The sequence below is a fragment of the Carettochelys insculpta genome, chromosome 16 (assembly GCF_033958435.1).
Source record: "Carettochelys insculpta isolate YL-2023 chromosome 16, ASM3395843v1, whole genome shotgun sequence".
Taxonomy (NCBI): domain Eukaryota; kingdom Metazoa; phylum Chordata; order Testudines; family Carettochelyidae; genus Carettochelys; species Carettochelys insculpta.
In genome coordinates, this window is record NC_134152.1 from 14,337,591 (window position 1) to 14,361,829 (window position 24,239).

At 48.5% G+C, this 24,239-nt stretch overlaps 1 protein-coding gene across 1 annotated transcript in view; it reads left to right on the forward strand.

The window, feature by feature from the left end:
• CIITA (class II major histocompatibility complex transactivator) overlaps positions 1-24,239 on the forward strand; it is a 100,305-nt gene that overhangs the window by 71,689 nt on the left and 4,377 nt on the right. The window contains exons 15-20 of the mRNA XM_075010655.1: positions 3,149-3,220; positions 5,621-5,701; positions 6,855-6,947; positions 7,750-7,833; positions 12,238-12,321; positions 19,040-19,123. Of these exons, the coding sequence (XP_074866756.1) occupies positions 3,149-3,220; positions 5,621-5,701; positions 6,855-6,947; positions 7,750-7,833; positions 12,238-12,321; positions 19,040-19,123 (498 nt within the window). The remainder of the gene's footprint in view (positions 1-3,148; positions 3,221-5,620; positions 5,702-6,854; positions 6,948-7,749; positions 7,834-12,237; positions 12,322-19,039; positions 19,124-24,239) is intronic.

Below are 24,239 nucleotides of genomic sequence, written 5' to 3' on the forward strand. Positions count from 1 at the left end.
CAGGGTTGTGGCCAGTCTCCAGCCATCGGGCTTGGATCTTATCCACATCAGAGTTCAGTGCTTCACTCAGAGCTGTCCAAATGCTGCTGGTCTCCCAGGCAGCATAGGCATCTACCCAGCTCAAACTCCTGAATGGAACTGCCTGGCCCTAGCCCAGCAGCTTCTTTTATATTGGCTTGCCAGGCCCTGATTAGCTGCCACTGAGACAGCTGGACCTGGAGGACCTCTTCTCTGCTCCTCACTGGGTGTGGCAAAGCCTGTGGCCTCCTCTAAAGGGCGTTGAGGCTTAATCCACCCCATCATAGGCAAATACAGGACACCGGCCTCTGTGGATGGGGGGCCGCTGTCCCATGACAGGGCTCCTCTGTGATGGGGGCTGCTACCCCACAGTGGGGCACTGGGGAGGGGGTCTCCACAGCCTCCCAATGGGGAAGCATGAGGGATGGGGCTCTGCAGCCTCCCAATGAAAGGGAACAGAGAATAAGGGGTCTGCAACCTCCTGGCTGAGGTGTGGGTTGCCAAGACTAGGAGCTCCACAGCCTCCCAGTGAATGGGCCAGGGAATGCAGCAGCTGCCCCATGGAAGGGGTCCCTGGCAGCAGGAGCTGCTGTGCTGTGGAACAGGACGGCCACCCTGTGGAGGAGCTTCCCTACAGCAGGAGCTGCCTCCTGGAGTTATGGGATGCTGGGGAACGAGGCAGCCACCCTCTGGAGGGGCTGCTGCCCTGAGACACTAGGTGCTGGGGAACAGGAGACTTGCAAAATAGGGGACAATTTGCCCATTTTCTTAAAAAAGTCAGGACACCGGCAAGGAAGTCTAAATAAGGGACTGTCCCATTAAAAATGGGATGGATGGTCACCTTCCCATAAGTCATGCGCTCCAGCCCTCTAACCATTTTTGTTGTCCTCTGCTGGACTCTCTCCAATGTGTGCACATCCTTTTTGTAATGAGGACTCAGTATTTCCTTTGTAAATGAACACAGTATTTCAGATGTTGCCTCACCAGTGTTGAACAGATGTGAATAATTGTTTCCCTAGACCAGATGGCAGTGCACCTACTAATGCAGCCCAATATGCAGATTGTCTTCTTGGATACAAGGGCACAATGTTGACTCATGCACCTTCTCATCCACTGTAATGCCCAGCTACTTTTCTGCAGAACTACTGCTTAGCAAGTTGGTCCCCAACCTGTAGCAGTATTTAGTATTCTTATGTCCTAAGTGCAGGACTCTACACTTGTCCTTGTTACACCTCATCAGAATTCTCATAGCCCAATCCTTGAATTTGTTTAGATCACTCTGGTCCCTATCCCTACCCTCCATTGTATCTACCTCTCTTCCTAGCTTAGTGTCATCTGCAAACTTGCTGAGGGTGCAATCCTGTCCCTTGTCCACATCATTAATGAACATGTTGAACAAAACCAGCCTTATTATTGACCCTTGGGGTACTCCACTTGATACCAATTGCCAACCAGACATCGAGCCCTTGATCACAACCCATTGAACATGATGATCTAACCAGCTTTCTGTCCACCTTACAATCCATTTATCCAATTCCCTACTTCTTTAACTTACTGGCAAGAATACTGTGAGAGACCCTATAAAAAGTTTTGCTAAAGTACAGGTATATCACAGCCACCACCTTCCCCATATCCACAGAGCCAGCTGCTTCTTTGTTGAAGGCAATCAGGTTGGCCAGGCATGATTTGTCTTTGGTGGATCCATATTGACTATTCCTGATCACTTTCCCCTCTTCCAAGTGCTTCCCTGAGTTCTTACTTTATCCACAGGACAGGAAATACAGGGAATGCTCTCTTACCCCACCAATGTTCTTCTGCTTTAATATCTACTGACAAGTTACTGTGGGGAGGAGAGTTCCTTCAATCTCTGCACTAAAATGCACACAAAAAAGCCAATTGCCAGCTTAATTTTTTTCACTGTGACTTTTACCTGTAATTTTACAATTCCTTATCTTCTAATCCCTGTAGTGGCTAGAGTCTGTTACTGGCTATGAGTGAAGACAGCTAGTCTTTTATTTTCAGTGGTAAAACCTTAGACTTTCAGAGCCAGCAGTCCTGGATTCAAGTCCCCCTCTCCAGGTGATCCAACCAGAGGGTCAATACAATTACGAGTATGCAGGTTAACTGTTCTGATCTTTATGAACAAGGTAGGGCTACTGTTGTATTTTGTGTTCCCTGTACGTTGAGCACTCGGGCAGCCACATAGGACAGATTAAAGTGCTGTCCAGCTGATTAGCCGAGCACCCGCAACCCGCAGAATGTGTCTCTACTGGCGGTGTGCATCCGTACCTGCCTTGGTGCACACAACAGAATTTGTTCTACCCAGCTAGCCCCCACCTTACTGACATTTACAGGACGATGCAGATGTTGCTCACTTTGAAGTTTTATCTCTGTCTTCATACACTGAGATCAAGCACCTGACTTGGCTCTGGAGGAGTGAGGGCGGGGTGGGCAGATGAAGCTGGTGTCCTACTTTGTAACACAGAGTGAAAAATATTTAAACCAAGAGCTTTGAGTGGGTAAGAAAAAGTCTCAGAAGCACAGGAGAGAGCAAAGCAGAGTGCTGCAAAGATGCTGGTTCCCCAGTCTCTTGGGCTATGTCTACATTAGCCCCACATCTTTCAAAAGGGGGATGCTAATGAAACACTTCAGGATGTGCTAATTAGGTGTCACAATGAATATGCAGCGACTCATTAGCATAATGGCAGCCGCAGCACCTTGAAAGTGCTGCATTTGATCACGCGTGGCTAGTCTACAGTGGGTCCTTTTCAAAGGAACCCTGCACACTTTGAAATCCCCTTATTCCTATAACCAAATAGCTCTCATTACCATATCCTGAAGTGTCTCATTAGCATCCCCCTTTCAAAAGCGGGGGGTGGGGCTAATGTAGGCATAGCCTTGATGAAAAGATGTCTGGGGTGAGATAGGCCCACATTTTAAAATACTCTTTTTCTACTGTGTTACACTTTTTTCCTTGTGTTCAGATTTAAAAAAAAAACTGTTTTGAAAATGCTGTTTCTAACAAAGCAACTATAACCTGGCTCTGTACAATCTAGTATGCCTTGCAAAACAAGTGGGGGGGGTGTTAAAGATGCTAAAAGATACAATTATTCCATTATGATTTATTTAGCATAGAAGATGCTTCCGGCTACAATATGCATGAAATTCCTGCTATCAAAAACCTTAGAAAACTGGAATTTGCGTAAGTAATGCCCCTCTCCATAGGCTGACAGGTTTTAATACTGCTAAAATGAGCATTTACATTACTTACAGTTGCTACATTTACATTAAAGTAAATCTATGGTAAGAATATGAGGTAAACTCCATTGTATCTATATTGATCTACGTCAGGCTTATTAATTTACCAGCAAACCCAAGAAAATCATAGTGCCATATCTGCAACTGCTGTAAATCAACATATCCCCATTAATTTTAACAGAGTTGTGCTGTCTTACTCCAGCTGAGGAACTTTTTCCTTCAGCTGTAAAACACACTGAAGATATTTCCCTCATTACTAGAAATATAAATTTCCGTTTCTCATTCTTGCTAAATTTCAGTCTTGTGAGCCAGTGACTCACAAACTAATGAGGTCCCTTTCCATGCATGGTAAGCCAGCTCTGCTGCATCACAGAGTTTCTGTGACAGTGTAATGCTATGTTTTGGCCATGATCTAACTGCTCGGGAAAAGTCCTGAACTAAACTACTCTGCTTTCCCATCTAAGTGTCTGGACATGGCTGTGCTAAGCCCTGTCTTATAGCTGATTATGGCCATGTCTACACTAGCCCCAAACTTCGAAATGGCCATGTAAATGGCCATTTCGAAGTTTACTAATGAAGCGCTGAAATACATATTCAGCGCCTCGTTAGCATGCGGGCGGCCGCGGCACTTCAAAATTGACGCGGCTCGCCATCGCGCGGCTAGTTCAGACGGGGCTCCTTTTCGAAAGGAGCCTGCCTACTTCAAAGTCCCCTTATTCCTATGAGCAGATGGGAATAAGAGGACTTCGAAGTAGACGGGGTCCTTTGAAAAGGATCCCTGTCTGGACGAGCCTCACGGCGGCGAGCCACGTCAATTTCAAAGTGCCGCGGCCACCCACATGCTAATGAGGCACTGAATATGTATTTCTGTGCTTCATTAATAAACTTTGAAATGGCCATTTACATGGCCATTTCGAAGTTTGGGGCTAGTGTAGACATAGCTTATGTCACATAGGACATGATGTCAGAGCAAATAATGTGTGTCAGTGCGTAGCTGCTGACTGCAAATTATTTGCTCCCTTCTTTCAGAGAAAGGAATAATAAGAAATAGTTCAGAATTGAAAAGAATGCACACTTAAATGTCCAGTTCCGGGCACCTGCCAAATGCAGTTGGTGCTTACATTCAAATATTTGATTATTAGTGTTATTGGGGACTGATTTCACCTTTCAGTTATACTACTGTACTAGTTAATATAGCCTCCAGCTCAGAAACTGTCTGGCCGTACTGGTGTTATAGAGAATAAGATGCTCCCTCCTCGCCCCCTTCTACTTCCTGCTGCCAACAAACAGTTTAAAGTTTAGCCTAGCAGCTTTCCCTTTGCTGGTTTTCTCTTCCCATTTCCTTTCCTTTTCTTTCCCCAGACTTGTCTGTGTTGTGTGTCCAAATCTAGATCTCCTTACAGAGGCTGAATTCCCCCTGAAATCGATGAATTTAGTCTAAATAGGGATTGATTAAAAACCAAGGGTCAGGTCTATTGTGAAACTAATGTAAATCTGGAGTAAGAGCATTTTAAATCAATGGAGTTACACAGTTTACTCTGGTGTAAGATGGCTCAGAATGACCAAAAGGGGATGACCATTGACTGAAATGGGAATTATATGCAGACAGTGACCGAATTTTATTTTAAGAGGGGAGACAAAAATAGCCATGACCAGGTTTAAAATACTTCAGATGAGAAATCTGAAATAGCAGAAAATACAAATTAAGAGCATACTGCAAAGAAAAAGGCAGGAGAGGAAAAATGCGTGCAAAGCTTCCCCTGTGTGCACCTCGGTTGTATTTGATCCAGTGTTGTAGGGCCATATTATGCATTAACTCTGAAACAGTTAGGCTACAGCTACCCTACTACATTCCCCTTTCAGTGGAGGAAAGCAAATGAGGGGGATCAAAAATGTAAATGAAGTACTGATTTACAAATCTCATACCTCATTTGCATAATCTCACATGATCTCATTTCAGGAAGAGACTTTTCTAAAAGCAAAACCAGCCATGTAGGCGGGTGCCATTGGGAAAAAAAACCCTGTTTTTGAAAGAACCCTTCTTCCTGTTTTTGTTTTTGGAAAAGTCTTCTTCCTGAAACAAAATTGTGGGAGATTATGCAAATGCGGCATGAGATTTATAAATCAGCATTTCATTTGCATTTTCAATCTCCCTCATTTGCATTCCTCCACCAAAAGGGGAATGTAGTGTAGCTGTAGTCTTAATGAGATAAGGAAGATTTTGCTCAAATATGAATGGTGTTATCTTGCCTGCAGTGTGGAAAAAAGATGCTGGTAACAAAATCAAAACTATGTGTTGTGCTGTTTGTTTACTATGAAATTAACATAGTTTTTCTCCTGGCAGGCTGGGTCCAGTCTGTGGCCTTCAGGGATTCTTAAAACTTGTAGAAATTCTTGCAGCATTCCCATCTCTGCAGCATTTAGAGTGAGTGATATTTTTCTCCATCTGTCAGTGGATACTAATGGGTAGAACTCAACAGTAAACAGCTCCTAGCACACACTGAATGTTTTTTCTGCTCTAAAAGAGATAACCTTACAAACTACTGGTTTGGCTAGAGTAGCAGATTAGACGTTAAAGGCTTCTCAGTTCTGCTACTGGCACAGTAAAAGAGATCCACTGCGTGTTTGGACAGACCCATTCAGACCCTCACTATTCCTTTCTGCAAAATGGACATAATCTATTTATCTTACAGGGTGGTTGTGACATGGAATTAATTACCACATATACACTGAATGAGATCCTTGGTTGAAATTACTATATAAATTCTTCATTAATAGGAATTTGTCTGTCATGTAATGAAGGATATCAGAGGCATATAAATTATAATCAAGGAAACAAAAAAGTATCCTATATTGCCATCATATTTAGTACATCTGAAAAACAGTGAAAGATTATTCTGAAATCTGAAAACAATAACAGACTGTGCTGTGTAAGTGACTATATACTGAATTCAAAACAGAGCCAGGAATGCTTTCATTCAAATAGAGCAGTTTAGAGAACAAAATTCCATTCAGTGAAAGATTTTGAGATTTCAAAATTTGGTTGTTCCAAATGGAAAAAACAAACAAACAAACAAGAATGAGAATTTCAGAGTTCTCGGAAAGAAAATGCAGAAAAACTATTGTGGGTCATTTGATGAAACTATTTTATAACTGTTTGGAAACATTTATTTTGTAATATAAGTGAGCCATTCAGTGTTAACATTTGCAAGGGATGGGTCATGCATTTCTTCTCTTCTTTAAAATTTTCTTAGGCACTAAGTTTGAAAGCAATGATGGCTGCTTATGAGAAGGGTTTGAATATGCAAGATTATTCTTACCCAGGACTTAAATTCTTATAGAGTATTTCCCAGAGTACCCCACCCCAACATGCTATAAAAACTCTAGAGAGCCTCAAAACAATTACCAGAGCTCAACTCCAGACAGCTCCAGCTGAATTTAAGCCCTGTGCTTACCTGGTGACCTTGGTCCCTTATAAAGATGTAACCACTCAAATATCTGAGCAGATGTCTTAGATGGTTAATAGACAAAAAATAGTTAAAAGACCAGCTAATAATTCCTCATTTGTGGTTCTGCAGCCTAGATGCTCTGAGTGAAAATGAAATTGGAGATGAAGGAACAAAAAGCCTCTGTGAAGTACTTTCTGAACTGACATCCCTGGAAACACTGAAGTAAGTTGCAAGTGTAACAGCACCAACTTCTAGGAGCCAGGAAAAAGAACTAGATTAATCCTATGGCAGCCAGAGTAGCGGTTGTGCCTTGTGCCTTTCTAATTCTGCTTCAAGGCAAGCAATTAATTTTTACACATTTACCTTCTATCAGTTCTTTTTACAGGAATTACAGAGAATTATTTAAAATGCAGAGTAAATATAAGAGAAATTTCTTAGTTTCTGACCCTGCCATTGCTCCAGATGTGCAATACCCATTGAAGTCAGGGGTGACTTTGAGTATGGATGGATGCCTTAATTAGCAAAATATATATTTTTTGTTCATTTAGATACATTAGACATTGAAAATCAACAGGAGGAAATTTCAGGCTTTTGTTTTTCAAATAGGGTTAAATCCTCTATCTGCTTTCAAAAATATTGGTTATATATAAACTATAACTATATGTAAGTATCAGAGGGGTAGCCAAGTTAGTCTGTATCTTCAAAAACAACAAGAAGTTCTGTGGCACCTTATAGACTAACACATCTAACAGGACTTCTTGTTGTTTTTAACCATATATAAGTAAACTATATTGCACTTAGTTTTGCAGAAGTGCTTCACATTTACCCAGTCTTCCCTGAGATAATCTGGAAGGACAGCAGCAATTTAAATTATCTGGGGACTGGAAAATGTCAGAGGAGTGATAGCTATTGGGTCACAGTCTGATGTTGCATCTCAGTGTCAGCTTTGTAGAGCAACATAGACAACATTGTGATAGCTTGGTTTATTGACACTCTATTAACAAGAGCATCTTATTTGTAATAGCTTATCTCAGAACAAGATAACAGATCTGGGTGCTGAGCAACTAGCTACTGCTCTTCCCTCCTTATCTTCGTTAAAGACGCTTAGGTAAGTGTTTGTATCCTGTTCTATTGCTTTGCATAAAATGTCCCTGAGCCTTCGTCCAGAAGATGATGACTATGTTTGGAAAGAATAATATCCTTATACTCTAATGAGTTCACTATGGGCTTGGTACTTCAGGACTTACTCATATAGTTAGTTTGGCTGTAAATGATGGGACTGCTTCTTTGCACAGAGACTCCAGGATTGAGGGTTCTATACCCCAACAGTACTGGATCTTATTCATTTGGAAGAAGATAAATGTAAAATTTAAGCTGATATGGAGGTCCATAACTGAGCGGTACACACAAAGAACAACACTGCTTTTCAACCATACGCAGCGCGGCCACTGGCCATTAGTTCCACACACGGAGCTGTGATCCACAGCTCCAGTCCTGTGACAAGCTTTGTAAGAGTCTAATCATGCAGCACTCACAGAGCCTCAAGAAGGGTGAGGCAACTGAGGCACTTGCCTCAGGAGCCACACCTCATGGGGTGCGGTTACCCAGCTGGGCAGCTCCATCCGAGCTGCACGTGGCTCTTTAAGAGCCATTTGCAGCTCATTATGCTGCCTGTGGCTGCTGCTGCTACAGGGACAAAGGCAGCTGTAGGTCCGGCTGGGTGTGGGAGTGTGCTTAGAGCAGGAGCTGGTGGCTGCGGCTGCCTTTCTCCCTGAAGCAACAACAGCCACTAGCAGCATAACAAGCTGCAAATGGCTCTTAAAGAGCCACATGCAACTCAGACAGAGCTGCCCAGCCAGCTAACTGCACTCCCTGAAGTAACCCTGCCCCGGCTGCAGCTGCTGTGGTTGCTTGTGGCACCCCCGCCCCTTCTTGGTCTGGGAACTTGACAGCTAGGTGTGTAGGGTATTGGAGGGCTTCCAGGTGAGTGGGGCTTGAGAGAGAAACTGGGTTTGGAGGGGTGTCAGGGCTCTGTCGGGCAAGTGGAGGTTGGAGGAGAAGCTGGGTTTGTAGGGATGTCGCAGGGCTGTCAGGCAAATGGGTCTTGGAAGAGAAGATGGACTTCTGGGGGTGTTGGGGGACTTTCAGGCGAGTGGGGCTTGGGGAGAAACTGGGTCTGGGAGTGCTGGGGGGCTGCCAGGTACATGGGGCTCCAGGGAGAAGTGGGGTTTGGAGGGCTGGGGTAGACATAGGGGGGAGGAGCAGGCTGGGGTCAGTCTGCCCCCTGCCACTCCCTCCTCTTTATCTCTGCTACCTGTTGCCCTGGCTATTCCTCCCTGCCCCGTTCCATGGGGGGCTCAGCCTGCTCAGCCACCCCTCCTGGCTGCAGTCCAGCTTCCTGGGTGCCAGTATGTGCAGCAGGTGTGAGAGGGAAGCAGGCACCATTGTCACCTGAGCCGTCTCCTGCTAGGTGCGGCTGACGCCTCTTCCTGCTACTCACTATACCTCCCTGTCTATTTCCTTATCTGTCTGACAGACCAGTTGGGGCTCCTGCCTGTGAAGGAGCCACACCCACACAGGGGCTTCAAATAACTGTTTACTTACTGTGTCTCACATGCACGGCCTAGTCACATACACACACCGCTGCCCTGGCGTCTGTTAAGCAGAGAACACACTGAGCACCACTGGCGAGCTGATGTACTATTTGCAGAAGTCTGACCCGATTTTTACACCCCAGTGCCTAATGTTTATTCCCCGGGGTATTGCAAGTGGTTTGCAAAGAGCTACAAAGAGAGAAAGCCCCATGTTGTCAGACCTGCTCTCTGCCTCTTTCCACATACAAGATAGTGCAATGGCCTTGTAAACCCAGGGTTGTGAATTCAATCCTTGAAGGGCCTTTCAAGGTTCTGTGGCAGGTTAGATTTTAAAAAAGTGTGTCAGGATGGTGATAGGTCCTGCTATGAGGGCAGGGGACTGCACTTGATGACTTTTCAAGGTCCCTTCCAGTTCTGCGAGATACGTATGGCTGTGTCTACACGTGCCCCAAACTTCGAAATGGCCATTTGCATGGCCATTTCGAAGTTTGGGGCATGTGTAGACACAGCCTATATCTCCTTGATAGGGTTTTCTTTGGGATTGAGGGAGGATGTGGCAACGTTTGGATGGCTGAGCTACCAGCACATCCTCCCCTAAAAAGGACATACTGGCAAAAGTCTGGTTTGACGTTATTTATTAAGGACTGTCTGGTTCACATGCTTTGCAGCTCTTGGAGGATTGATTTTGTAAGTGAATTTGGAAAAAATGACTCTTCTGGCTATTTTGGCAGCAGACCCCTGTTCCAGGCTCTGACGTAGATAATGTTCCCTCACTAGAGCCAACACTCGGGTAACATTCTTATACTCCTCCCCAGGGGGCCACCTGGGAACAGAGCTCATCCCTTCCTTGCCTGAATCCCTCAAACAAATTATCTGTCCTAGTAACTGCTCCTGGCAGGGACCTTCTGTTAGGCAGTGTATCCAATCCACTGTCTCCCCCCCCCCGCCCCCCCCCCCCCCCCCCGGATAATGCACTTTCTCTGCAACTGTAACCTGTGCCAGCCAGGTCACATGGTGCTCAGTGTGCCTCCTGCCCTACCCATTTCTCCTGGGCAGACAAGAGGCTCTCCTCAATTGCATCTGCCTCGGCATGTTTTGCACTTACTCTTTAACATACTCACAGAGACTGAAAACTTCAAGGCCTTTACCAAGCATGTATAAAATTTAATTACCCACTGGGAGAAGTGAAAAAAACAAATTGACAGGGCCAGACAAATATCCAGAAACCAGACACTTCAAGATAGGCCCAAGAAGATCAATAACAGAACACTACTTGTCCTCACCTATAGCCTGCAGCTCAAACCCCTGCAACACATCATTAAAAACCTGCAACCTATTCTAGATCATGATGCTACACTCCAGAAGACTCTAGGTGACAGGCCTGTCCTTTCCTATAGACAACCTCCTAGCCTGAGAAAGATTCTCACTAGCAATCACAGGCGACACCACACTAATGCGAATCCTGGAATTTTTCCTTGAAACACACCCCACTTCTAATTTTGTCCACATATTTATTCTGGTGATACCATCACTGGACCTACCCATGTTAGTTACAAGATCAAAGACACATTCTTCTGCACTTCCAGCAACATTACGTATGTCATTATGTGCCAACAACGCCCTGCCACTGTGTACATTGGACAGACTGGGCAAAACCTTCGCCAAAGAATACATGGACACAGAGCAGACATCAGGAACCTCAAAACATATAAGCTGGTCAGTGAACACTTCAATGGAGTGGGCCATTCTGTTAAAGACCTGAGAATTTGTGTCCTAGAACAAAGAGAATTTAAAACCAGATTGTAGCCAGAAAGTTGTGAATTGGAATTCATATTCAAATTCAACACATTAATCACATGGTATGAACAGAGACACCAGTTACTTCACCCATTACAAGGACTGATTCCCTTCCTTTGATGTTCGTAATTATCTCAGGCAGGACGCTTAACATCTCCCACCCCTCTGCCACCTATTTCAGTCCTATGTACTTGATTTGTCAGTTTTTATTGCAATTTTTTTTTTGGCCCTCTGTACTTAAAATTTGTCAGTCTGTACTGGAAATGAGATTGATCTGATGAAGTGGGTCTGTCCCACAAAAACTCACCACCGAATAAATCATGTTGTTGGTCTTTTAAGTGCTACATTTCTGCTGTTTCGTTTTCTTTACCCTCCAAACAGATTTTACGCAGCTGGTGTCTTCAGGCCCTGAGTAGGTGTGAGGCCCTTTTTACTATAATAAACAAACTGTTTTTGTTATCATGTATCGTGTATTATTTATTATTTTCCCTTTTCCATGAAATAACTACAATGAATTTATAAACATGAGGGGGCATAATTTCATATTCTTGCCTCAGACATAAAATTAGCTAGTCACAAAACTGAGAACTCATGGCAGAATCAAGGTCTGGAGATCACTAAATTATGTCCAACATACTGGGACTTTATTCAGGGTATGTAAAACCAGTGGTTCACCTAGTTCTGTACCCTGCCTGACATGGGACAGAAGTAAATACCTCAGAGGAAGGTACAAGAAACCCTACAGTTCAACTGTGGAATAAGTTGCTTCTAAGGGAAACTTCTTCCTAGTCCTTGTGTCCTGAAGCATAAAGATGTAGACTGTGCAGATGTTTAAATCATATCTAATATAGCCATTTGTGTTCTCATTATCCATTTAAATGTCTTATCCAATTTTTTATTTCTGTGTGTAAACTGAAGAAAAGGAATATATGGCTCTCAATAGGACTGGAATTTGATATTTTACAGATCTTGAAACCATAGTCTTTACATTGGTTGCAAATAAATAAGAATTAAACATACTCTAATATGTACCAGCCATGTTCAGAATTCTTTTCTTTAACTTTTAGTGAGTAATAACTTGACTTATTTAATGATGATCCTGATGCATTTGTTTTCTGCAGTTTGTACAATAACTACATTTGTGATGCTGGAGCAGAAAATATTGCAAGAATGCTTCCTGCAATGGCATCGTTAAAAGTGCTACAGTAAGTATCTAATCTTCAGAAAAGATAAGAGGGAACAAAGCTTGTTTAGGTGCTATAAAATATACACTTCTAGGTTGGTATTGTATTGCTTGAGGTGTTACCATCAGCTGAGTGGAATGTGCACTCCTGAGTCTGTGGGAAAAGAGAAGAGGGGAAGGAGAGAATTTAGGGGGAAAATAACTGAAGAGAGCTTTGTGATTGCAGGCTGGGTTAGGAAGAGAAACTCAGGGAGTAGTAACAGAGAGATAGCCATACTAGTCTATATACTATCAAAACAAAAAAAGCAGTCAAGTAGCACTTTAAAGACTAACAAAATAATTTGTTAGATGAGTTTTTGTGGGACAGACCCACTTCTTCAGACCATAGCCATACCAGAACAGACTCAATATTTAAGGCATAGGCAACCAAAAACAGTAATCAAGGTGAACAAATCAGAAAAAAAATTATCAAGGTGAACAAATCAGAGAGCAGAGGAGCAGAATGGGTGGTGGGGGGGGGGCAAGAATTAGATTAAGCCAAGTATGCAAACGAGCCCCTATAGCGACCCAGAAAATTCCAATCTCGGTTCAAACCACGTGTTAATGTGTTGAATTTGAATATAAAAGAGAGGTCAGCAGCCTTTCTTTGAAAAGTGTTCTGAAAATTCCTCTTCAGTAAGACGCAAACTTTTAAGTCATTAACAGAATGGCACACTCCATTAAAATGCCCTCTAACGGGTTTGTGGATCAGGAGTGTTTTTATGTCTGCTTTGTGCCCATTAACTCTTTCTCTGAGAGAGAAAGTGGGTACTTATGTCCTGTGCACTACTCCCTGACATAAAAGACTAGTTACTTGACTGCTTTTTGTTTTGATAGCGTATAGACTAGCACAGCTTCCTCTCTGTTACTATTCTCCCTGACATAAGTTTGGGAAATATCTACAAGATGGAGTCCAATACAACATTTGTATATGTGGTTAAGCCTGAAGGACAATTCTGCTCACCCCTTCAAACCATAAACAATCTGTGCCCACTACAGGCAGTGAGAGCCACAGAACCAGACTAACTCAGCTACCCCTCTGAGAATTTTGAGAGGGACCATGAGATTCTTAAGGGCACTTAGATGCTTATCTGATTCAAATCTTTTATTTTTTAAAAAAGCTGGAAAACTACGTGCCTTCCCCAGTTTCCTCACACAGGAGAAATGTGTAATTAGAAAGATGTAAGGGACAGTCCCACATATAACTGCATGTCTGAGAGCCACCGAAGCGCACAGAGTCTGAGGGGATGTGCAGTGACTTGCAGGACTTCAGACATAGGTGCGGAAAGAAGGGGTGTGGGGCATGCTGCAGCAACCCCAGGTTTTCCACCCAGCTTCCCTGTTACTGGGGACTGACTCTGCTGCTGAACAGCCACCAGCTTTACCAACCTAACCTGCAGTCGTGGCCTCCAGGTGGCACCTGTGGGCTTCACTGCTGCCCACCAGCCTTGCAGGCTCTGCCAGGTCTCCACGCCCCATTGCCTGCCCTGCCCCCCACAGGTTCTGCAGCCAGCGGGTTCTGCTGGCCCTGGAGTCCACACGCAGGATTCTAACACCAGCCTAGGGCTCCAATCCTGGCCTTGCTCCAGGACTCAGCAATTGCCCCCAGCTGTGGCTCCAGTCTTGGGGTAATGAGGTGCTAGAATCATAGAATCATAGAACAATAGAGCTGGAAGAGACCTAAAAAAGCCATCAAGTCCAACCCCCTGCTCTAAGCAGGACCAAACCCATCAGATTAGCCCCACCAGGGCTTTGTCAAGGTGAGACAAACACCTCCAGGGATGGAGATTCCACTACTTCCCTGGGGAGACCATTCCAATGCTTCACCACCCTCCTAGTGAAAAAGTTTTTTCCTAATGTTCAACCTGGACCTTTCCAACCACAACTTGAGACCATTGTTCCGTGTTCTGCCATCCATGACCACTGTGAACAGCCTCTCTCCAGCCTCTTTGCAACCTCCCTTCAGTAAGTTGAAGGCTGTTATCAAGTCCCACCTCAGTCTTCTCTTCCACAGACTAAACAGTCCCAATTCCCTCAACCTTTCTTCATAAGTCATATGCTCCAGCCCCCTAATTATTTTGGTCGCCCTCCGCTGGACCCTCTCCCGTGTATCCACATCCTTCCTATAATTGGAGGCCCAGAACTGGACACAGTACTCCAGATGCAGCCTCACCAAAGCCAAATAAAGAGGAATAATCACTTCTCTGGATCTACTGGCAATGCTCCTCTTGATGCAACCTAATATGCCATTAGCTTTCTTGGCTACAACAGCACACTGTTGACTCATGTCCAGCTTCTCATCCACTACAACTCCCAGATCCTTTTCTGCAAAACTACTACCAAGCCAGTCGGACCCGAGCCTGTAACAATAGTTGGGATTCTTCCGGCCCAAGTGCAGGACTCTGCACTTGCCCTTATTGAACCTCATCAGATTTCTTCCAGCCCAGTCTTCCAATTTGTCAAAGTCAGTCCGGACTATTTCCCTACCCTCCAGCGTACCTACTTCTCTCCCTAGCTTAGTGTCATCGACAAACTTGCTGAGGGTGCAATCCAATCCCTCATCCAGATCATTGATAAATATGTTGAACAGAACAGGACCCGGAACTGAACCTTGGGGCACTCCACTAGAAACCGACCGCTATCCCGACATTGAGCCGTCGATCACTACCCTCTGCGCCCGACCTTCTAGCCAGCTTTCTATCCATCTTACCGTCCATTTATCCAATCCACATTCCTTTAACTTGCTGACAAGAATATTGTGGGAGACCGTATCAAAAGCTTTGCTGAAGTCAAGATAAATCACATCCATTGATTTTCCCCTATCCACAGAGCCAGTTATCTCATTGTAGAAACTAATCAGATTGGTCAGTCATGACTTGCCCTTCATGAATCCATGCTGATTATTCCTGATCACTCTCCCCTCCTCCAAGTGCCTCAAAATGACTTCCTTGAGGAGCCCTTCCATGATTTTTCCAGGGACTGGTGTAAGACTGACTGGCCTATAGTTCCCTGGATCATCCTTCTTCCCATTTTTAAAGATGGGCACTACATTTCCTTTTTCCAGTCATCCGGGATCTCTCCCGATCTCCATGACTTTTCAAAGATAATGGCCAAGGGCTCGTCAACAACATACGCCAACTCCCTCAGAACCCTTGGATGAATTAGGTCCCGGCCCATCTATTTATGTACATTTAGCTTTTTAGATAGCTCCTAACCTGTTCTTTCCCCACCAAAGGCTGTCTTCCTTCATCCCACAATGCATCACTTATTGCATTAGTCCGGGAGCTGTCTTTGTCCGTGAAGACAGAGGCAAAGAAAGCATTAAGTACTTCAGCTTTCACTACATCATCTGTCACTGGGTTACCTCCTTCATCCAGTAGGGGCCCCACGCCCTCTCTGATCACCTTCTTCTTGGTAACACGCCTGTAGAAACTTTTCTTGTTATCCTTCACATTCCTCGTGAGTTGCAATTCAGGTTGCGCTTTCACCTTCCTGATATTCTTGAGCTATACATTTATACCCCTCCCAAGATATCTGTCCCAGTTTCCACTTTTTGGAAGCTCCCTATTTGTGCCTAAGTTTTCCAAGGATTTCCCCCTTAAGCCAGTCTTGTCTCCTTCCATATTTACTTCTCTTGCTGCACATCAGAACAGTTTCTTTCTGCGCCTTCAATAGGGCTTCCTTAAAATAGTGCCAGTTTTCGTGGACTCTTTTTCCCTTCATGGTAGCATCCCAGGGGATTCTGCCCATCAGGTTCCTGAAGGAGTCAAAGTCTGCTTTTCTGAAGTCCAAGGTGTGTAATTTGCTGCTCTCTTTCCTTCCTTTGGTCAGAATCCTGAAGTCTACCATCTCGTGATCACTGCTTGCCAGGTTGTCCCCCACCTCTACCTTCCCTATTAGTTCCTCCCTTCTTGTAAGCAGCAGGTCGAGCCGCGCATGACCTCTGGTCGGGTCCTTCAGCACTTGTACCAAGAAGTGATCCCCAGCATTCTCCAGAAATTTCCTAGACTGCTTGTGTACCGCAGTATTGGTCTCCCAACAGATGTCAGGGTAATTAAAGTCCCCCATGATAACGAGACCCCCCGCTCTGGAAACTTCTCTCAGTTGTCCAAAAAAGCCTCATCTACCTCATCATCCTGATTTGGCAGCCTGTAGCAGACACCAACCACCACATCTCCAGTGCTGCCTACACCACTAAGCTTGAGCCATAGATTCTCAATAGGCTTTTCTCCCTCTATATACTGAAGTTCCAAGAAATCATAGTGCTCTCTTACATACAGTGCAACTCTTCCTCCTTTTCTCCCTTGCCTGTTCTTCCTGAACAATTTATACCCTTTCATGGCAGCGAGTCATCCCACCAAGTCTCTGTTATTCTAATCAAGTCATAGCTCTTGGACTGAGCCAGGGCTTCTAATTCCTCCTGCTTGTTTCCCAGGCTTCTGGCATTGGTGTACAAACACCTTAGATAAACAGTTGATCTCCCTGCCCTCACTACTTGAGCCAAGGGTCCACTTTTGTTGTACATTCCTATTTGCATTTCTTCCCGGCATCCAAGTTGCTTTCTACCCACAGGGTTTTGGTCAGCTTCCCCCAGTGAACCTAGTTTAAAGCTCTCCTCACTAAGTTTGCAAGCCTACTTGCGAAAATGCTCCTTCCTCTCTTGCTTAGGTGGACCCCATCTCTTCCCAGTAATCCTTATGCCTGGAACAGCATCCCATGTGCAAAGAATCCAAAACCCTCTCTCCGACACCACCTGCGTAACCATGCATTTACTTCCTCAATTCGACGGTCCATATCTAGACCTTTCCCTTCGACAGGAAAGATGGATGAGAACACCACTTGCGCTCCAAATTCTTTGACCCTTCTTCCCAGAGCCACATAATCCGCAGTAACCCACTCAAGGTCATTCTTAGCCGTATCATTAGTTCCCACATGCAGAAGTAGGAAGGGGTAGTATTCCGAAGGCTTGAGCAGTTTTGTAAGGCTCTCAGTCACATCCTGAATTCAAGCTCTCAGTAAACAGCACACCTTATGAGACTGTAGGTCCGGTCGGCAGATGGATGGTTGAGTACCTCTTAGAAGGGAGTCCCCTACCACCATCCATCTTTTTCTTCTGAGGGTGGTGGTCACACACATCCTCTGTCCTGCAGTAGAAGCAGTTCTCTTGCAATTTTCTTCCTGTGAGGCTCCTTCCAAAGCATTCACCACCACAGAACCAGGGGAGAGTGCCTGAAAGCGATTACTTATCTCTATATCAATGGGGGACTCATGTACCAGCCTTCTTTTTCTCCTAGAAGTTACGTGCTGCCAGTTCTCCGCTTCATCCCTTGCCACCCTCCCTGGTTCTTCCACCTGCCTTGCTTGTAAGATTAAACTCTCCCTTCTGTCAAGGAAATATTCATCCTCCCTGACTGAGCGTAGGGTCAACACTTGAGCCTCCAGTCCTCTAATTTTTTCGTCTAAAATGGAGACCAGCTTGCACTTAGTGCAGACAAAATCCCTTCTTTCTTCAGGGAGGAAGACAAACATGGCACATCCCGAGCAGGTAACAGCAGCAGACCTGTCACTATCCATGCCTGCCATCCTGCCTGGACACTGCTTTATAAAGCCCTGAACTGCCTCAAAGTCCCTCCCCTTACTGAGGCTCAACGAGTCAGCAGAGGCTTCTAGATAACAACCTTATTTAGAAGCCAACAAATTCCAATTTGCCAGTCCCAGTCCACCCTCTGTGGGGCGGGGGGGGAGGGGCATGGAAAGCAAAAACCAAAACCAACTAACAACCACACACCACAGAGCAGAAAAACACCACAGCCACAGCCAGAAGTCCCAAACACAACACTCATCCAGACAGCCTCTTACTTAAGAATCCTGTTTTGGCTTCTCCTTTACCTGCCTGGAGAACTTCCTCTCTAACTCCCAGCTCTCCCAGACTGGATGTCGTTGCCGCAAATGGCATCTGGTCAGAGAGCCAACAAAATTGTCAGCCCCTGTGCAAGGTGTGAAGGGGCCAATTCCCAGAAGGGGAGGGACTGAGGTCAGCCTGCCTCAGTGCTGCCCGGACTGCATCAAGCCCACCCTGCGGCCAGCCCTCAGGGCTGTCCAGAGTGCACCACCTGAGGCCCTGGAGACAATTAAAGGGTCTGGGGCTCTGGCTGCTGCAGCTGCCACACTAGCAGTGGCTGGGAGCCCCAGGCCCTTTTGAATCGCGGGTCCCAGGGGCAGTTGCCCCCTTTGTTCCTGACATGCTGGCGGGCCTGCATCCAACCGATCCAGTCGCGGATCTGTCAGAGGGGCATGAAACAGACATAAGGGAGGGAGTGTACCTCAGCACCCACACCTGAAAAATTGTCCCTGTGCCCCTAATTTCAGATCATTAACTGTGTAGTTACCGTGTAATCAGCCCTGACACAGTCCTATGTTCCTAAAACCGAGAGGAAAAGAAATGGTGGGGTGGGAGTAGGAGTGAGACTTTCCACGCTCCAAAAGCGAACTTTGGATGGGAGACAATTTACCCAAGTAAAAGTCTGGGATGGGAGAAATGTGGTAGAGGAGCATAAAAGATTGTGGGGGTGGAGAACATGAATGGCCTGAAGGGCTGGTGGCTCGGGAAATCGACTGTTTTAAATAAGGGCTAAATGACAAGTTGGGTTTTCTTTTGAACACTTTGTTTTCTTAGCCAACCAATATGTTTTTGCCCTCAGTGTTCAGTGTAACAAGATAACTGATGCTGGAGCCCAGAAACTGACTGAAAGCCTCAGAAGATGCCCCCACATCGAGAGTGTGACGTAAGTTTCTGGCTTATGTCGCGTAGCTTAGAACTATAAACTAAGTTGGGATTTGTTATGATGCTGGTTAGTGGATTTGTCAGATTTTGCAACAGGAACTAAAAATGTCACTAGTCCAAAAGCAGCAACTAACTCCCCAGAAATGTGTGTTGCTGCATTCTGCTGGCACTAAGCCCTGCTGGAACAACACACCCTGCACTGAGTGTCCTCCTGAGCAACTTGCGCCAAGCAACGCACCTGGCCTGCTCCATGGGCTGGGCTGGGCTGGGGATAGGTGGCCTCACTCCTGTCTAAAGGAGCCACTCTGCGCTTTAGGATTCTTCCAACCAAAAGGAAACAAGGGGAGGCACTGATGCCACAGTTACCACCTGTTCCCAAGTGCCCGTACACAGGAATGTACCTCAGAAAAGCCAACGGCCATTAGCCTGACAGGCTAAATGCTGCCATTTGACCTGACAGCACAGGTCACTTAAACCATTTTGATAGTCGTGATTTCATATAGGCTACGTCTACACGTGAACGCTACATCGAAATAGCCTATTTCGATGAATAATGTCTACACGTCCTCCAGGGCTGGTGCCGTCGACGTTCAACGTTGACATTGGGCAGCACCACATCGAAATAGGCGCTGCGAGGGAACGTCTACACGCCAAAGTAGCACACATCGAAATAAGGGTGCCAGGAACAGCTGCAGACAGGGTCACAGGGTGGACTAGCGCTTCCGGGGCAACAGCTAGCCGCTCCCTTAAAGGGCCCCTCCCAGACACACTCAGCCTGCACAGCATGCGGTTTGCAGAGACATTGGCACGCACACCTCGAGCAATGCAGTCATGGACCCCCAGCAGCAGCAGCAGCAGCAGCAGCAGCCAGAGGTCCACCCAGCCGCCCCTGTAGGAGCAGTGCTCGCCCTGCTCCATGCCATGCAGGAGGCATCTGATCACATCCTAGCCACAGAAGAGGAGCTGCCCGCAGGGGAGGAGGAAGTAACCCCAGACCCTGCAGCACCCCGCCCCCCCCACCTCACACGCTGCCGGCTGTGGAGCTACCCCACGAGCACCGACTGGTGGGAGCGGCTGGTGCTCGGAGAGTGGGACGATGACCACTGGCTCCAGAACTTTCACATGAGCCGACAGACATTTCTGGAGCTGTGCCAGTGGCTCACCCCTGCACTGAGGCACCAGGACACCTTCATGCGCATGCCCTCAGCGTCGAGAAACGGGTCGGCATCGCTGTCTGGAACTGGCCACTCCAGACAGCTACCGATCCATGGGGCAGCAGTTCGGCATCGGCAAGGCCACCGTCGGGGCTGTCCTCATGGAGGTAAAAGGACCCACGGGGGGAGGGGGAGGCAGCCCTGGGATGGGAGGGGAGCCCTGACACGGGAGGGGAGGGGAGGGGGGCCCTGGCACGGGAGGGGAGGGGAGGGGAGCCCTGGCAGAGGAGGGGAGGGGAGGGGAGCCCTGGCAAGGGAGGGCCATACACACCCTGCACACCCCTCACTAGTGCTCTCCCATGTGCTTCTCCTGCAGGTCGTCCACGCCATCAACACCCTGCTCCTCCACAGGCTCGTGAGGCTGGGGGACCCGGATGTCGCCATGGCGGGCTTTGCCACCCTGGGCTTCCCCAGTTGCTTCAGGGCTCTGGATGGGGCCCACATCCCTATCCGCGCCCTGGAGCACAGTGGAGGACGCTACCTGAACAGGAAGGGCTACCACTCAGTAGTCCTCCAGGCCTTGGTGGACAGCCGGGGCCGCTTCCTGGACATATATGTGGGCTGGCCTGGCAGCACCCACAACGCCCAGGTATTCCGGAACTGGGGCCTGTGCCGCTGGCTGGAGGTGGGGACCTACATCCCCCAGCGGGAGATCCCTGTGGGGGACACCACCATGCCCTGCTGCATCATCGCAGATGCGGCATACCCCCTCCGGCCCTGGCTCATGCACCCTTACACAGGACACCTGTCAGCCAGCCAGGAGCACTTCAACATGTGCCTGAACCACGCGCACCAGGTGGTGGAGCGCACATTTGGCCGCCTCAAGGGGCGCTGGAGGTATCTCCTCACCCGCCTTGATGCGGGCCCCACCAACATCCCCCAGATTGTGGGCACGTGCAGCGCCCTCCACAACCTCGTCGAGAGCAAGGGGGAGGCCTTCTTTCAGGGCTGGGCTGTGGAGGCCGGCAGGGCCGATGTGCAGCCACCTGCTGCCCCCAGTTGCCAGGTGGACCCCGAAGGGACCCGGGTCCGGGAGGCCCTGTGGGCCCAGTTCAACGAGGCCGCGGGGTGAATGCTGGCAGGCCCCCCAACTGCACCCCCCTCATCCTCCACAACACTCCGTGCCCCTACGCACACACCACAGAGTACCCAAGAGCACACCCCCACCACTTTTCTTGTAAATAAAAACAGACATGTTTTTCGTCAAACCAGAATATATATGTTGAACTCATTATTATATCATAACTATGTACAGCCAAAATAAATATTATATATATATATATATATATGTATTATAAAATGAAAGGAAAAAAAGGGGAAGACAAGGAAGGGGAGAACTATTTACATGGGGGGGGACAGGTGTCATCATAACATAACAGAACAGGGGTCTAATACAAACTATTTACAAAAGATAGGTGAAGGGGATATATACAAAGGGGGGGCCACGTCCTGGGCCCCACACCCCCTAATATCCAGCGCTGGGGGTGGGCGACCGCGACCTGCGCCTCGGCCGCAGCCCACACCGGGTCTGGCTGGGGGCCGGGTGGACCGGGAGATAAGGCCGGCGGGTGTCAGCTGGCCCCAAGTCCCCCTCGGCGGAAGGGCCCTTGGTGGCGGACAGCGGTGCGACGGCGGGTGGAGCAGCGTGTGGAGCGGCGGGTGGAGCAGGCAGGGCGGGCAAAGCGGCAGCCGGCGCGGCATGGGGGGGCCAGGTAGTCTGCGATGTGCTCAAATGTGTGCATAAAGGCCCCCCATGCCTCCTGGCGCCAGGCCAGCACCCACTCCTGGAGTTGGAGGCGCCGCTCCTCCACCCGCAGGCGCTGCTCGGAGTCCTCCAGCTGCTGACGGAGGATGGCCAGCAGTTGGGGGTCCGTCGCCGTCCTCAGATGGTGCTGGGTCCGCCGTTGTCCCCACCCTGGGGCCGGTCGGTGCTCCGCCGAGGGGCTGGCCTGAAGTGATGGCCCCAGTTGGCTCTCCGGGACCACTGACACCTCGCCGGCACTCTCCAGTCCTGCCGATGGTGCAGCTGCGGAACACGGTGGGGAGGAAGAGTGGAGACAGCCATTAGTGTGGCCCCCCGAGCCGTGGGCCTTGTCCCTCCACCCCTCTGCTGCTGGTTCCCCATCCCCGTCCCCAGGAGATGCTGCTGCTGCTGATGATGGGTGTCCCACCCCCTCCCCCCCCCCGGGGGACCCTAGGTTCCGCTCCCGCCATCCCCAGGGATGGGGCATGGCACTGTCGTGTTGCGGGGGCAGGGGCTGATGCACTCTTCTGAGGGACATGCCACTGCTGTCCTTGGGGCCAAGGTCGTCTGGGCATATGGAGGGCCCTGGTCATGTCTGTTGCCCCCGCCCCTCAACCCTGGGGGTGTGCACCGGCGGGGTACATACCTGATGGTCCGCTCCCACGGTCGGGGGACACCCGGTGGGCGGATGCCCTGCTGGAGCTCCGGGACAGGATGTGGATCCGGAGCCCCCCATCATTGGAGGAGGATCCCCCTCCTCCTCCTCCTCCGGTGCCCCAGGGGTGGGCTCCTGGGGGGGCTCCTGGGGTGTGGGGCTTACCTCCGGGGCAGACTCCGCCTCCGGGGCCTGATGGGGCTCGTTGGCCAAGGTATCAAGAGTGGCCGGAGGGGAGTAGGTGTGCCGGGGGCCCAGGATGGCCCTGAGCTCCCTGTAAAAGGGGCAAGTGACGGGGGCGGCCCCAGATCGGCCAGCCGCATCCCGGGCCCGGGCGTAACCCTGCCGCAGCTCCTTCACCTTACTCCTGATGTGGTCCGGAGTGCAGGCAGGGTGACCCCGGGCGGCCAGGCCCTCAGCCAGCCAAGCGAACGCATCCGTGTTCCGCCTCTTGCTCCCCATTACCTGGAGCACCTCCTCCTCACTCCAGAGCCCCAGCAGGTCCCGAAGCTCAGCCTCCGTCCATGAGGGGCCCCGCTGCCACTTCCCAGCCTGGCTGCCGGTCTGGGAGCCCTGGCTCCCCTTGGGCGGGGGGGTGCCCTGGGGGCGCTTAGGGGGCTGGGGGGTGGCCATCGCAGCAGTGGGGGGTTGGTGTGGCTGCAGAGGAGTGTGCAGGCTGGCCACGTGGCTGGGCTGCCGCCTGCACGCTCTCTCAGCTTCCTGCACAGGAAGGCAGGGGGCGGGGACCTTTAAGGGGCCACTGCACACAGTGACCATTGAGCTCAGGGGCTGGAGAGAACGTCTCTCAACCCCTCAGCTGATGGCCTCCATGGCGGACCCCGCTATTTCAACGTTGCGGGACGCACAACGGCTACACGTTCCCTACTTCGACGTTGAACGTTGAAGTAGGGCGCTATTCCCATCTCCTGATGGGGATAGCGACTTCGACGTCTCGCTGCCTTACATCGATGTCAACTTCAAAATAGCGCCCGCCACATGTAGCCGTGACGGGCGCTATTTCGAAGTTGGCATGGCTACTTCGAAGTAGCTGGCACGTGTAGACGCGGCTATAAAGTGTAACGGGCTGGGAGTGTACCTCTTACACTGCCTGTGAAATCATCACCAATGAAATGTTTTACTGGAACTAGTCTATGGCATTTAGCTTAGTTTTCCTTCTTGTGGCACTGCCTGGATTTACATTTCCATACTCACTTCTAGACTGGACCTATGTTCCACTCGGGAGCACAAGCCCCTCACTTCCAAAACTCAAATACCAGGCTTAGAAAACATGGCAAAGAGCACTGAGGTCTCAGGCCCCAAGAAAACTATGCTAATGCCAGTCTGACACAGCCCCGATGAGGACAGGGGTGGGCAATCATTTCTGAAGGTGGGTAGGCTCCAAGATTTTGGTAACTGGTCAAGGGCCACGCCAGCGGTTGGGTGCAGAAGGCAGCACAGTGCAGGAGACTGGGGGGTGGGTACAGGAAAGGACTCTGGCTTGGGA